This window comes from Hakea prostrata, chromosome 2 (genome assembly GCF_041222555.1).
Source record: "Hakea prostrata isolate BN-2017 chromosome 2, UWA_Hpros_2, whole genome shotgun sequence".
NCBI lineage: Eukaryota > Viridiplantae > Streptophyta > Magnoliopsida > Proteales > Proteaceae > Hakea > Hakea prostrata.
In genome coordinates this window covers 56,444,734-56,459,573 of record NC_142601.1, presented here as the reverse complement: position 1 = coordinate 56,459,573, position 14,840 = coordinate 56,444,734, and the positions used below count along the sequence as shown (strand labels likewise).

At 38.4% G+C, this 14,840-nt stretch overlaps 1 protein-coding gene across 1 annotated transcript; it reads right to left on the bottom strand.

The window, feature by feature from the left end:
• Positions 1–283: 283 nt before the first annotated feature.
• DXPS3 (1-deoxy-D-xylulose 5-phosphate synthase 3) lies at positions 284–14,479 on the bottom strand. The gene is made up of 10 exons (XM_089145286.1): positions 14,128–14,479; positions 12,345–12,464; positions 12,085–12,249; positions 9,468–9,618; positions 8,898–9,166; positions 7,897–8,176; positions 4,561–4,871; positions 1,771–2,049; positions 1,352–1,636; positions 284–1,192 (listed from the first exon to the last, which is right to left on the bottom strand). Exons 1-10 carry the CDS (start codon positions 14,296–14,298, stop codon positions 1,043–1,045), a joined length of 2,181 nt encoding a protein of 726 aa, XP_089001412.1. The 5' UTR covers positions 14,299–14,479; the 3' UTR covers positions 284–1,042.
• Between the last annotated feature and the right edge of the window lie 361 nt (positions 14,480–14,840).

Genomic DNA, 14,840 nt, shown 5'->3' with positions numbered 1-14,840 from the left:
TACAGAGTTTGATCCACTAATCCAAGAGATTCTATTACATCCGATCTAGCAAAACCCTTATCAGTAGAGTCACTTAATAGTTTACAGCTCTTTTGAATTTAAAGAGCAGTTTTGCAAGATTGTAATTGTTGTCAGTGTAGGACTCTTGGTTGTTGTATAAGTCATGCTCCAGTAGATAAGAGTTCAAGTGCAAGTGTTTCAATCACTTGAATTTAAATTCGAGTTTGAATTCGGATTGAGTCCAAATGCAAGTGATTCTCCATCATTTGAATCTGATCGAATTTGAATTCGTTATTACATGTGGATAAGAGAGTCTGGAAAAGTGCCCAAGTTACTGCTAGATAGGATTTGAATCATATCTTATATGGTGCCAGCAGAAAAATTATGCTGAGAGGGCTGTGCTATAACTTTTATAGCAATGAAGTTAATATTGACAGAAGTTACAAATGAAGGCCATGGGACCTTATATCACCCATTAGTGATTAGCCCCTTGTTGGTTTCAAATTTTGAAAATTAATACCCGTAAAGAGCATTCAGTCTTTCCTCCTGACAGCATATTTTCAGAGTCCATAATATGAAGACATTTCTGATTACCCAAAAAACCAAAAAATAAACAATATCAAGACATTTCTGGTGACTCCCTCTTGTTTGGTATAATGATTCTCTTCCCCAGCCCATAACAGATTCCAGAAATTCAAGACGATATCGCTGTCAGTGAGGGGTCAAATGGCGACAAATCTTCGCCTTTTCTTTTCTTTTCTTTTCATTTTATGAACAGATATCCAATTCTGGAAATTAACAACATCAATTTCACCAAAAGTTGGAGACACCTACAGAACATCAATTTAATATTTACATCCCTTTCTAACAACAACATCAAAGAACATTTACAGATTCAACGAGAGTTCCATGTACCTATACCAACCTGACAGATGGTCTGAGTGAATATGGGAATCCGATGGCCCTCCTCAAAGATAGATGCTGTCCTTTTAGCTTTATCTTATTATTGTTCAACAAAACTTGGTGAAGAACTCTGTATCTTCTAGCGCATCAACAACAGGGCATCACGTGTGCGACCTAGCAAGCTCAATGCAGAGGCAGCAATGTGATGGCCAGTTAGGCCAGCCATAGCAAGTTGTTCCTTCGGAGTTGCATGTTCTACGTAATTATCCGGCAGAACAATCGGACGCCACTGAAAATGTTATTGAAAAATATCAGAATGCAACCAAGATATAAACAGGCAGACTAAATTCATATAACAGGTCTGGATATGGACATTGAGCAATTTATGTTCATTGTGACATGACATTCCATCTAAAATAAACCAAAATGGCAAGGAAAACAATAGTACTTTAACCCTTCCATCAAGCAGTCCGTCAAGAGCCATGAATTGTGCAACATGGGACCCAAATCCTCCAACAGAGCCTTCCTCTACAGTAATCAAAATGGCATGATCTTCACAAAGCTGCCTGACAAGGTTGATGTCAAGTGGTTTGCAGAACCTTGCATCAGCAACAGTCACTTTGATGCCAAGGCTGGAAAGAAGAAAGTGTGCTTTGAGGCAATTCTGAACCATCGCACCATACCCAAGCAAAGCAACATCGTTACCCTGAACAAGAATCCTCCCTTTCCCAATCTGCTCCATGATAAAACCAGCCAATGACAGAAACTCAACAAACAGCATTGATGGTCATGTGTTATGTCAACAGATATATTTAACCAAACTAATAGGATTAAATATAAGCAAGAGATAAAGAGTACCAGAATTACCTCAAGGGCTATACCATTGCAAACAGAGCTGTTCAGTCCAGCAATAGCACCTCTTGGATACCGGAAGCAAACAGGCCTGTCATCAATCTGAGCTGCAGTAGCCACCATGTGGACGAGCTCATTCTCATCAGATGGCGCCATAACTATCATATTTGGCAAGAGTGACATGATTGCTATGTCAAAACCTCCACAGTGCAACGGGCCATCAGATCCCACCAGTCCTGCACCAGTGACAACAAAACGCACAGCTATTCTTTGGCGATCCACGTCGTGGACAACCTAAGGAAGCCGAAAAAGGAAAGAAGAAGATGAATAAAAGAGACAGGGATCAGTTCTATGAGATAAAGAACTAATAATGTAGCTGAAAATGCATTTACAAGTTAAAAAACACTTCAGAGTAAATAGCTCAACACTTTTTCACTTGTGATTACATCCCAATCTAGTAATGTGGCAAGTATTTTCTACAATTTCTTTCTTTTCTTAATTTTTTGTATCCCAAACAAAGTTATCAAAGTATCATCTTGTGGGAGGGACAGATGACAACTTGAGGCAGTGTGTGACTAGTTGATAACATTCCACCTATCAGGACTGAAAATTCTGTTGCACGCTGTTACAAAAACATGAAATCCGTCGATATACAACATTGTAGCTATTACTTAGCTGCTCAACCTTTTGGGTAAGCGGCTGTAATTCAGCATCAAATCCAAGAGATTGGGTTCCTGATCCCTGGTAAGGGCATGTAGTTTGCATTGCTTTTAATGTGTTCCTGCACTTTTGCCCTTGGTGCCACTGGATAGTTTGAGGGCTGGCATGTGCAGGACAGGGTTGTGTGTGTGTGTGTGCGTGCATGTTTGTGTTGTGGTTGCCTGGTTTTTCTTTTTCTTTTCTTTCCTCTTTTTATTTTTTTTAATTTTTAGGGGGGGGGGGGGGAGGTGTTGGAGTGATGCATGTTGATTAGATTGTTTTAGCCCTTGACAACTAGTTCAATCCCTAATAAGCGTGATGGGTTCATGTGATGTATTTTGTGCCTCAATACTTTGTGATCCATTGTGCCACATGATGGTGTCATGTGCATATCTGTGGGAGCCCGCATATGTGGGGGTGTTAATGTGTGATGTACATTGTTGTCCCTTACTTGACAACTCAAGTTTCTAGGACAAGCAGCTGTAACTTGCAAATCTTCAACAGCTTCAATTTGTGAAGTTAAGGTGCCATTTAGTAGATATATTTAAGTTCAATAGTCAAGGGGCATTCATGATTTATGGTGATGTTTACAGTCAGTTTAGATACTAGAGGTTTGTGGCTCTATTTATTTCTTTTTGTTTGGTCTATTAGATACATTACAAGGTAAGTAAGGGAGTTTATTGGAATTGTCATTGGTTTAAATTATTTTAGCAACCGTTATCCTGATCGTAGCCCTTTTCACTCCTCTTCTCTACAGATCCTGATTCGTTAGACTAGGTTTTGTAACAAAATTGGTACTTTTCCTTTGGCATTTCAATACTTTAATATGCTAATATTGCTTAGCTTTTGTCGATGTAAAGTTCGATGTCTAATATCACATGTATCTTCTATTACCATCAACATGTGAATTATCAACTTAATTAAAACAACATCACCTATGCATCAGCTAGTAGATTTTGTGCGTCATAATTTTCTAAACATATTTGTCACAGCACCTAGGCAACGAGGCGTCCAAGGTGGGGGAAAAAATGAAGCTGACCCCAACCAAGGTGACAAGTCAACACTTGGATGCCTATGCAACAGCTTGACGACTGTGGTTTTAAATGCCTAGGCATTAACTCGCCTACTTTCAGAAACTTTGCTTTGTCAATCATTAAACCATTCCCTACTCTTCCTCCACCTCTTGTATACAAACACAATCACCCCCAAAGTAAGCTAGTCTCTCTCTGTTGGTCATCAGTTTATCCCCACATTATAGGAACCACTAAGAAAATATCAGCAGGTTAGAACAAGAAAAAGAGAATCATCAGAGCAATTAGAAGTTGCAATCAGTCTGGACACAAACAAAGAAAAAATTTAAGGCCCAATCCCTAATCAAATCAAATGACTTTCCAAATTTAAAAAGAAAAAGAAAAGGAAAAAAAAAACCAACCTCAGGTTCACCCTCTTTAAATGTTTTACACATGTGTTTTCTCTTTTCTGTTTCTTTTGTAACCATTTCTTCTCCTTATTTTGTCATTTCATCTATCCTGTCTTTTACATTACTTTTCTTTTTTTTTCTTTTTTCTTTTTTTTTTTGCCTTTCTGATTTAATCCAAGCTTCATGAATTAGGACTTCTATTATTATTATTCCTTCTCTTTTGTTGTTTGTTCAAGCAAATTTTTGTTTCTTTTCTAGTTTTGGCAATGGAATACTAGTTCTACACATTTAAGCGTCGTGTTTAAAGTTCAGCTTCAGAAGCATACCAAAATTAAGTTTTGACCATTTAGTAAATTGCTTCTCATTTAATTTACTATGTTCCAAGATTTGGTAACTTTTGTACCTTCTGACAACTCTTATCCGTTCTCCCACATACCCTTTCATTTGACATCTAGCCATGTGGTTTATTTTTTCTCTTAGGCGAGGCGAGGCGTCTGCGGTTTTCTAATAGTATAGTCATTAATATGGAAGAACACACTCAATCACTCATAGTTAATATCACACAAATGGAAATATCTATCTCTTCATGTTTTCATCTGTGTATGTGTGTGTCCATGAGTGTGTGTGGGTGTGGGTGAGCGTGTGTGTGTGTGTGTGTGTGAGAGAGAGAGAGAGAGAGAGAGAACCTGATCATAGGCCCTCTGTAGAAAAGTGGAAGGGATTATGCAGAAAGGCTTCAATCCCCCACATGACAAACCAGCAGAAAATGTGACTGCATGTTGCTCGGCCATCCCTACGTCAAAAAATTTGTCTGGGAATCTTTCCTTGAATGGTTGGAGTGAAGGATCAATTCCCATGCCTGCACGAACAATTACAATGCTGCTGTCCCTCTCTGCCTCTGCAACCAAAGCTTCAGCAAAATAATGACTATACGTCCGGGAGAGACTACCGCCCATCAGCTTTGGGTAAGAGGATAATGCATTCACACTGCATTGACCTGTTTTATTAGAGAAAAAGCAAAATCAGAAAGAACCATCAAAACATTTTTGAATAGGGGAATCAAAACTAAAGAAAAAGTTTCAAACCAGGAAAGGATGAACCCATGCTGTTCTTTACAAATAGAGATGATACATGAACATATGATTTGATTGACATGCATCACAGTGGAGTGTTTTTTTTCTTTTCTATTCTTTTTTTTTTTTTTTTTTTTTTTTTTTTGAGTTTTTTTCATATTGCTCAGTTAAGTGACCAATATTACATGCTGCCTGCCCGATTAAGTGGCCAATGTTACATGTTGCCCCATCTAGTGAACTTGGAATATTTCAAAAAATCCAACGTTAGTTTTTGACCATTTTTTCTGTTAAGTTTTCAATTTTTAAAATGTGTTAAGACATAAATACCCCTCACCCATGTGAATGACCAAAATGCCCCTCTCACTCACTGTGTATCCAACCCCTTCACCCATATTCTTCTTACACCTCGCCGCATATCCCACCACTGCCGGCAACCACCACCCCTTCCCTAGCTAGCGACCGCCTTCCCCACCTCCACCGGTTCAACCCTCATAACAAACCGGATAGAGCAAATGCACCGAACATCTCCGGCATCCCCAACCTCCGCCACTTGTGGTTCTGCTGTTCTTCTTGTACCATTCTTCTGCACTGCCACCTAACTAAAGGGAGATAGAAATGAAGACACCCACATGCCAAAAAGTGAAAATATGTGTAAGTGAAGAGAAACTTCAGAATGCCACAAAATTTTTATTTTTTCATTTTTTAAAATTGTTGCCTGGCTTTTCTTCTTTGTAATAACAAAACGAAAATCCAGGTTGAAATTCATAGAAGTAAACAGAAGGGGAGAGGTAAGAAGAGAAGCCAAATCTGAAAAACAAAGAAACCAGAAACACATGTCAAGGGAAAACCGAAAACCCATTTTTGAGAACCGAAAATCCACCCTCTTGTCAAATTTCATCTCTAATGGGTCCTGGACTCAATCCCCTCTCTCCATTCTCACACAGGTTTGGGAATCGCCCCCCCCCCCTCTCTCTAGCTCCACTAGAGACCTCACCATTTGGCTCCCCTCCACCTCTAGAACCTTCTCCACTTCATCAGCTTGGAACCTCCTTAAAGCCAATAGCCCTAAGCCCCCTTGGCCCCCATTGGTTTGGTTAAATGGCTTCATCCCCCGTCACTCCCTTACCCTCTGGAGAGCCCTCAACCCATGCCCTTCCCACCCAATCCTTCCTCATTGACCGCCACATCCCCGCTAACCCCAACTACATCATCTGTTGGAACGGTCAGGAAAACCTTGAGCACCTTTTCTTTTCTTGCCCCTCCTCCAAATCTATCTAGGGAAAAACCCTTGCTTCCATTTGGCCCTGCTCGAGGCGATCATATGGGATTTTTCGAGATTGGTCTTGAATTTTGAGAAACTTTTCAAGTTCTTCCATTTGCGATCGGATTGGTAAGCTAGTGTACAGTGCCTTGATTCATCACCTTTGGTGGGAGCGCAATCTTCGGAGATGGACTTCCAATTCCCACTTTGTAGAACAGGATTTGGAATGCCATCTATTTTGATATATCTTCTAGACTGTTAGCCTTGCCCCATCCCCCTATTGGCGATACCCAAAGGAACAGGCTTATTGTTGTCTCCTGGGGTCTTAGTTCCTCTTTTCGGTCTTCTGCTTAAAGACCTTGTTCTCTTGTTTCCTGTTGTTAATATATTTATTTATTCATCCAAAAAAAAATCTCGCAGATTCTGGAGTAAAAATCGGCTACTTATAGGAAGAAAACACACAGAACCCAACCCAAGTTTTCAGCAAACACGGAGATGGAGGGAAGAATATATTGAGAGAGAAAAAGGATATGAGTGTTCCAAATCTCCCTCCCCTTAATTCACTTGTCTAATAGACAAATCAACTCGAAAAACATGCACTTTCAAACCACGCAAAGAACTCTTACTGCGACAATGAAAAGATAAATCTTTGTTCGAGGGTATCGAAGACATCGACAAAGAGGGACGTCGAAAATGGAGGAGGAGACTATCATCAGTCTGCCGGAGCAACTGGCTCGTCTCTGCCCCGGTGAACATACATGACTGGTTGAAGATTCTGAAGGATGATTACAGAGACAGTTGCCAGAGAGGGATATTTTCTAGTAAGGGGCCAAGTTTTGGGTAGAAGATCCACCTAGGGGTCAATAGTGTAATTTGAATGAGATAAGGGCATTTAGGTGGTCTTAACACATTTCAAAATTTGAAAACTTAGCAATCAAGATGTCAAAAACTAACTATGGGTTTTTGTAATATTCCAAGTTCACTAAATTGGGCAACATGTAATATTGGCCACTTAAATGGGCAACATGAAAAAAACTAACTAATGGTTTTTTTTTTTTTTTTTTGGGGGGGGGGGTGAAAACTTGGTTCCTTCAGATGATAAAAACCACTTTATCCCTTTTATCAAAGGTTTTATCTTATCAATCACAAATTCGCTTCTTTTGGTAGCTCTAGTTAGGGAGACCAGATCCTCAGCAGTGCAGTTCACATAGCATTGCAGAGGCAACTATCATAAAGGAAAAGAAAATTTTGAAAGTATCCTTGTAAATACACACCTGAGGAAACTGTAGTGCTTTGCAGAGGTGTATTTACCAAATCACCCTTGATATTTCCTTTTTCGCTTCACTCTGACAGGCCCACAGTGGTAATCCCTGCATTACGCATGGGATTGAACCAAAGTCCTAGTAAGAACTTAGGACTATTGAGTTGGCATATTCCCGCAGCACTGTAATATTATAATAAGGTGGGGCCCATGAGGGGGTAATTCCTTGCCATTAACACCCCCTCCTGAGTGTGGATACTACTCTCTAAATGGAGAGAAATAATTATCAACAAAGAAAAGTGAAAACACACTGCAATCAATAAAAACAATTCGATTCCACTTAATGCCAAAATTAATCCCTGTAAATTGTGTCCCCAGCATCTATGAGAAGTTATAGAGAAGTGATTGGAGGAAACTCTGTAATTACCTTGATCTTTGACAGCTATTTCACTTATATGGTCATCTTCTGACTCTGGTTCTTCCTCCGTTATTACATGAACCAACACAGGTCCTGTTGAATCCAGAGAAGCCACATCCTGGAGAACTGTAATTAAATCGTTCACATTGTGGCCATCAACTGGGCCAATATAATACATCCCAAGCTCTTCAAAGAGAGTTGATCCTAGTGGACCCATCATACCCCGCGTATATTCATCAACTTTTGCTGCCAATTCATGCATACCCATTCCGATTCTCTTAGTAACCCCCTGAAAGCAAAGTGTGCACCAACGTGATGATAGTCAGTCAAAGCATGGGATCAATGCCATAGACACTGAATATCAGAATAAGGGCATATCATCATCTAGACTATATTCACTGAAGGAAAGAACATAACTCAATGGCTACTGTCATAAGGAGCACCGAGAGGTACAGAGGCAGATGTTGATCCATAGGTCCATCTAAAGGGGCTAAATGTATTAAGAATTTACCTCAACTACATAATCTAATGAACTGGAACTCATAACTCTGAGATATCACTGGATCAGAGGCAAGCAGTTCACTGAAAGATGATGGATCCTTAAGTAATTATTCTATTTGGACCACAAACAACAGTAAGCATATCCATAATGAGCAGTGAGAAGACATGTACAAGTATCTTTACTATGCAATGAGGCTAGACTTTAGCTCAGAATAAAAACTGAACATCTTAAGACTTCTTGATATCCGGAAGTGCCATCAAAGGGTAGATTTCTGCAACAAACATTTTGATAGCAGTTGTCATACTTTGTCTTACCCATTTAACCTATTTGCATTGTTCTGGCTAATAATATCCAACCTTCATTTTATATCCAAGAGACACCATACCACCATCATAATTTTGCCTTCGAGGGCTAACTTATCATTAAGCTTTACAACAATTCTTACTTATCCTTCTTCAAAAGACCATATTAGACAACTTAGATAAGTAGAAAGGACCACAGGACATACCTTAGCAGCTTCTCTCAATCTACGAAAAGATTTACTGGACTGAAGCTTGCTCAGAGTGCCAGACAAAGGACTTATTGCTGTCTTGGGACCCTCCTCTAGCTTTGGGTGCAAAGAGTGGCGGCTATCATTTAAGATCACAACCATGTTAGAATCCAGATACCCAGCATTACTCATCGCCTCGTATATCTGACCAGCCATAATGGTCTGATTGGTGATCACTGTTACTATACGATCTCGTTTCCTTTTAATATCTCGTGCAACAGCCATTCCTGAACAAAGGTAGATCATTGCAAAATTAGGGTTCTATTTAATAACAATAAATACAAACACAATGTGTCAGTTCAGACAAATAGTACAAGTAATAAAAAATATGTAACCAGTGGTTCACATAATGGACACAATTTGGAAAAGTAATAAATCCTACAAACAGACACAAAATGTAAAACAACCATTTCCATATATGGATGCCCAAAGAAAAAACAGAGTTGATTAAGAGTTCTTTTTACACATTTTATGCAACATTGCAATTATTCTCTCACCTAATAGGAGGAAAGCAGAAGGGAAACATACCCAGTCCAGCAGAAACACTGTTGCACCCATGTCCAGAACCAAATGGATCATATTCACTCTCAAAACGAGATGTAGATGCCGAAAGACCATTCTTCTGTCTCAATGTGTGCATAAGAGACCGCCTTCCCGTGAGAATCTTATGTGCGTAAGACTGCTAAATTGTAATACAAGGATATTAGTGACATAAACCAACTTTAATTTAAGAAAAATAACAAAAACAACAATTCAGCCTTATCCCATCTAGATGGTTCAGCTACATAGATCCTACCCTTCCAATCAGCTCTATTCAAGGTCATACTAGACACTAAGCTTATATCATTCATGTCTTTCTCTCCATTTCTCATTATTATTTGGATTGCAAGTAGCCTCAAAATTGCCATGGCTCCTTGATCTCCAATTAATTTATTAGGTTCCAACATTTTATAAAAACATAGAAGTCGGTGAAGACAAAGCTGCATTGATCAACATATTCCCAAAGTGTGATGACCATTATTAAGTCAATTCACTCTTAATGGTTCTTTCGAGAAGACGGCATCCAAAGATGTAACTAACTCTTGATGAGTAGGTGGACCATTATGATGTTGTCTACAAAACAAATAATCATATTATATCCAAAGTTTTCCTGTTTTTTACTTTCCCTTAATTGACCTATCACTAAATGTCTACATCAAATATCATGTAGTCTTGTACATTCATTCTAATAAAGTGTTCATTTTCTCAAAAACTATCTCAAATTGACTCATTTAAAGGGAACTTCATCTGTCCCTTAACTTAGTTAGGGGAAACTTACCCTACGCATAAAATGACTCAGTTGGGAGGGGTTCCAATATGGTGCCTGATGAGGAGGAGCTGGTGAAGTTCCAGGCAGAGGAGGAAGAGAAGATGTCATTGAAAACCTTAAAGTTTCAAACCAATTCGAGACATTTGAGGAATAAGCTCAAGCTTCCAAATATCTCAAATTGGTCCCATAACCTGCCATTGAAATAAAAGCAATCTGCTTTCCTTATGAGGTATCCTATTAAAATATAAGCTTATAGAATGAATGGCATCCCCCCACAGGTTCGACGGTAAAACTGAAATTGTAAGAGATGAATTTTTCATTTCTTCAAGGTTTTGTTCTTCTTTTCAGCCACTCAATTAGACTCAGGTTGACAAGGAGCAGTAATTTCCTGTATGATCCTAATTTCATCATAAAAAATTTTGAGACTTTCTGAGTTCCATAACCCTCTGTCCTCCATCAGTCTTTAATCCCTTTATCTTTCAACTTTCTGTTACAGAACAAATACACTTATTTCTCAAGTGAATTCATATTGTCAACTATATACCATTCCAAATTTGGTTCTGGTCAAATAACCAACAGCTGCCAATACATCTCCTGGGAACAACAATTTGTATTCTTTTAAGGTATATCCAGATCAGTCCCGAATTCATATTTTGTAGACCAATCCTTCCTAATCCATGTGATATTGGCCCAAAGAAGAAGGCAATGTTACATCAGATGGTTGAACAGAAGCACAAAACCCTTTCATAGATCAGTCGCTAGAAGATTCATAGTCCCAAACTCCATGTTTAGTTTCATTCATTTGAAACATCCAGAATTCCCGGACGTTATAGGTGCATCAAATGCTTCCCATTGATGTGAATCCAGGGTTCCTAAAACCCTATCTAAATCCAATAAGGGCCGACTCAAATTTAATATCTGAAATGTCTTAGAGATCCTTTATTAATAGAAGAGACATTCATTGGAATATCTATCCAAGAATACCCAAAAAATGATTCTCTCAGAGAGAAACACAGAAAACTAGCCATTGATGTCAATTGCATTGACATAAAACACACAAATGGACAAACCATGACTCAGAACACGCTCTAGCCAATATTAACAAAAAACAAACCAACGTTGGAAAAGTCTTATCCGACATCGATGAGGGAAACTTCTGAAACCACATCCTGCCACAAGAAAAAAATTGAAATTCCCAAACACAAAGGCCTTGGAACAACCTGGCTTCGCTTAGCACACAAGAATGAAAATAAACCCCAACCCACGCTGCACCCCCAAAACCCACCCCCTAAAGAAAAAAAATAAAAGAAGAAAACAGACAAGAGTGCCTAAGTAAGCATTTCTTACATGGAACCCAACTCTTATACTTCCCGTTATTCAATATAAGTTTCATTCTACTTTAGCATTCGTTCTTGGAACCCAACAGTTGAAGTTCCCATTGTTCAATATAAGCTTCAATCCACTATCTTCCATAACCAATGTAGGACAAATGATTTTCCATTAATTAGAATTATCAAAATCAACATCAGTAAGGTCTTGGGTTCAAAACTTGTTGGGAGCAAAACTAACAAACCTTTTGAAAGATGCATATTTTAAGCTTCAAATACAACAACATGTCTGAAGCCACGCTATTGATGCGCTTTGTCAGCTACTCAATATGGAAAAGCTGAGATTCTTATATAATGGTCCAAATCAATAAGCAAGTTGAAATCATGCTACATGAAGAATTTCAGAAGCACTATAATTTAATGAATCTTAGGCTGTCAGATATGAAAGTGTTAACAACAAATCCATCCTAGATTTGGAGAAGCATGAATTCCAATGAAAAATTACTACCTGTTCACCGTCGTCCCACAATATCTTATCCATGGGGGCATGAAAAACATGGTGAATCGCAACTGTCAGCTCCACCACTGCTAAACTGGCTTGAAAAGGCTTTCTTGTTTTAGACATCATGAAAGACAACTCTGAGCGGATCTCATCAGCTAATTGTTTCAGTTCCTGCATCAATCATACTGTCAGTAAAGTAGAAACAGCATAAGAATTATGGTTTAGATAATCCAATATGATGGAATTAAGAATGCCATAATTTAGACCTTGGAAGACAAGTTCTTCAAGTGAATTGGAGCATCAACCATATCAAGAATAGGTGTTGGGGCCTTCTCCCAGAAGAAATCACCAACTTCAGGTAAAGCACTGACACAGGGTACCATTCTCTGCGCCAAACAATCAAAATTACATTATTATATAAATATATAATCTATTAGACGGTTCAAAATTTGACCAGTCAACTCTTTCTTAAAAGGAGAAATAATACACAATCTACTTGATGGCTCAACATTTTATGAGGCCACTTTGGCTGTACAAAATTGGCCGGCAGGTAAAGAAGGATGAGTAAATGCCATAGAATCCCATGAAGGCCATGGTCACTTGAAATTCGCAAGAATATGCTTCGCTGAACACAGAACAAGGGGCCAAATAGGGCGCAATGAGATGCATGAGAATGGGGTTACAGTCTTAATACTCTACTTGAGGCACCATTATTCATACAAAAGTTGTCTAACTGGTTATTTAATTCTCTGCAATAATTATTCAGCAGTCTCAGGACCCCTCCAAAAAAACACATTATTCAGAGAATACAATCCAATATCAAGCAGAATTACAACTTATGGATTACTACCTATGCAGTCCTATCTCCATTTCTGAAACAAGTGTTTCACCCTCTTGCTGGGTGTCCATCAGTAATCTCTACGAGACAGACAGTCCCAGCTTACTTTCTAATGATGCATTTGATCAGGTCCCAAAGAACAATACAAAAGGAAGTTGCCTTTCAATTATATTAGTACTATGTTTAAAGCCCTAAACGAGTTGTTTAAACATGTTGATATTTCTATTTAGTAGTTAGATTGAAGATTAACTTTGCATATCCAGAATCTGAGAATAAGATGTAGCTGACTAAAAGATTGTTGCTGGTGCTGCTCCTTGAGTTCTGAAGCCTCTCTTTTGAGGGGCATCACTCCACCTATCCTGCTCTACAATGGTGATATAATAAATTGAGCAATTAAACTGTACATCAAATATCTTCTTAGATACTCCCTTCTCTCTATTCTAATTCTAAGTAATAAATTACACCTTGGTGCAACAGTAAGGTTGCACCATTGTTACCAAGTGGGCATGGATTTGAGTCTGAAAACAGCATCTTTGCAAAAGCACAGGAAAAACCACATACATTATGACCCTCCCCAGACCAAACAATCATGGGAGCCTAGTGCACTGGGCATCATACTTATGCACAAAGCATTTAAAGGCGAACTTGAAATAAATAATATGCGAAACTGACGTTAAACAAATCTAGCTCCTCCTGAAAAATTATGACCAATTTCACTAGGAAATTGACAGCTTCTTTCCACAAGCGGAAATAAATGAAAAAATAATAATAATAATATTTTGACGGTTATCCCTAAATTTCTGGAGGTGGAAACCAAGATGCTGAATATCCATCTAAAACGATCGCTTAAGTTTGTCAATAAAACCATAAGCAGCACTGGTCACTCTACGTCTAAACTTCTGACACAAATTTCTTCATTTAGGAGAAGAGATCCCATCAAATTTCTCGCAGGGAAAAAATATTTTAATATGCCACACACAAAAATAGATAAATAAATACGTAGAATAATCTAATTTAGCCACTGAAATTAGACGCAAATAATTCCACTACACGATAGTAGATGAGAAGAAACCCTGAAATGTAACGCTGCTTTGATGACTACACTACCATTTTATGAGAGCGGGTAAATTATACGTATTTTAATTCCGCGTCAGTCAAAAACACATGAATCTCACAGGAAAAGAAGACTATACATTCACATAGGGATATACCTTGGAGGAGTTGATGTTTGAAACAAACATTGAGCACAGTTTCACTCCGAAAGAATCCCCTTTCGTATGTCCGCGAGACCTCGAGAAGAACTCCAATTTGGAAGATAAAACCTGCAACTCAAGCTCAGGAGCAGTTATTCCAAATGGATACCGAGCAGAGGCCGTAGCCATCGTTAAACCAGAAACCCAACTCCTAATTCACTGAGACAATGCGATACTCAAAGGCGGCAACTAAGGGAGGTGGAAAATTATTAGAATACACTGGTAGATCACCAGTCTCCACTAACGTAGACTCCCATCGGCGTTTTTAGTGTACGACTCCTCACGTTTGTGTTCTTTTGCGTGCGATATCCTTTTCTTTCTTTCTTTCTTTCTCTCTCTTTTCTTTTTCTGCTTTTTTATTTACTTTTTCCTTAGCTCTGCTTAGTTTTTCTATTTTTTTTCCTTTTTTATTTTGTCTTTTTATTCAATTAATTTTATGCATTTAATTTACACGTGACCTCTAAAAGCAAAATCTGTTTTCTAGGAAAATTTCCGAAATACAGGGATTCAAATCGAGATACCAATCCGATAGTCCAAATCTTCTTTTTCACTTCCTTAAAAAACATTTGTTTTTAGATACTTGTCAACCATTTGTTTTGTTTGGAGCAAATTTCCCACAGAGAAACAATGAGTGATGAAAAATTGTCACATGTAATATATTGATCCAATGA

Excerpts from the sequence above, each read along its gene's own strand:
- DXPS3 (XM_089145286.1), bottom strand. The coding sequence starts at position 14,298 with ATGGCTACGGCCTCTGCTCGGTATCCATTTGGAATAACTGCTCCTGAG. Across the intron at positions 4,872-7,896 it reads AATAGCTGTCAAAGATCAAG|GTCAATGCAGTGTGAATGCA; the intron begins GTAATTACAGAG and ends CTAATAAAACAG. Across the intron at positions 2,050-4,560 it reads TACAGAGGGCCTATGATCAG|GTTGTCCACGACGTGGATCG; the intron begins GTTCTCTCTCTC and ends CGGCTTCCTTAG.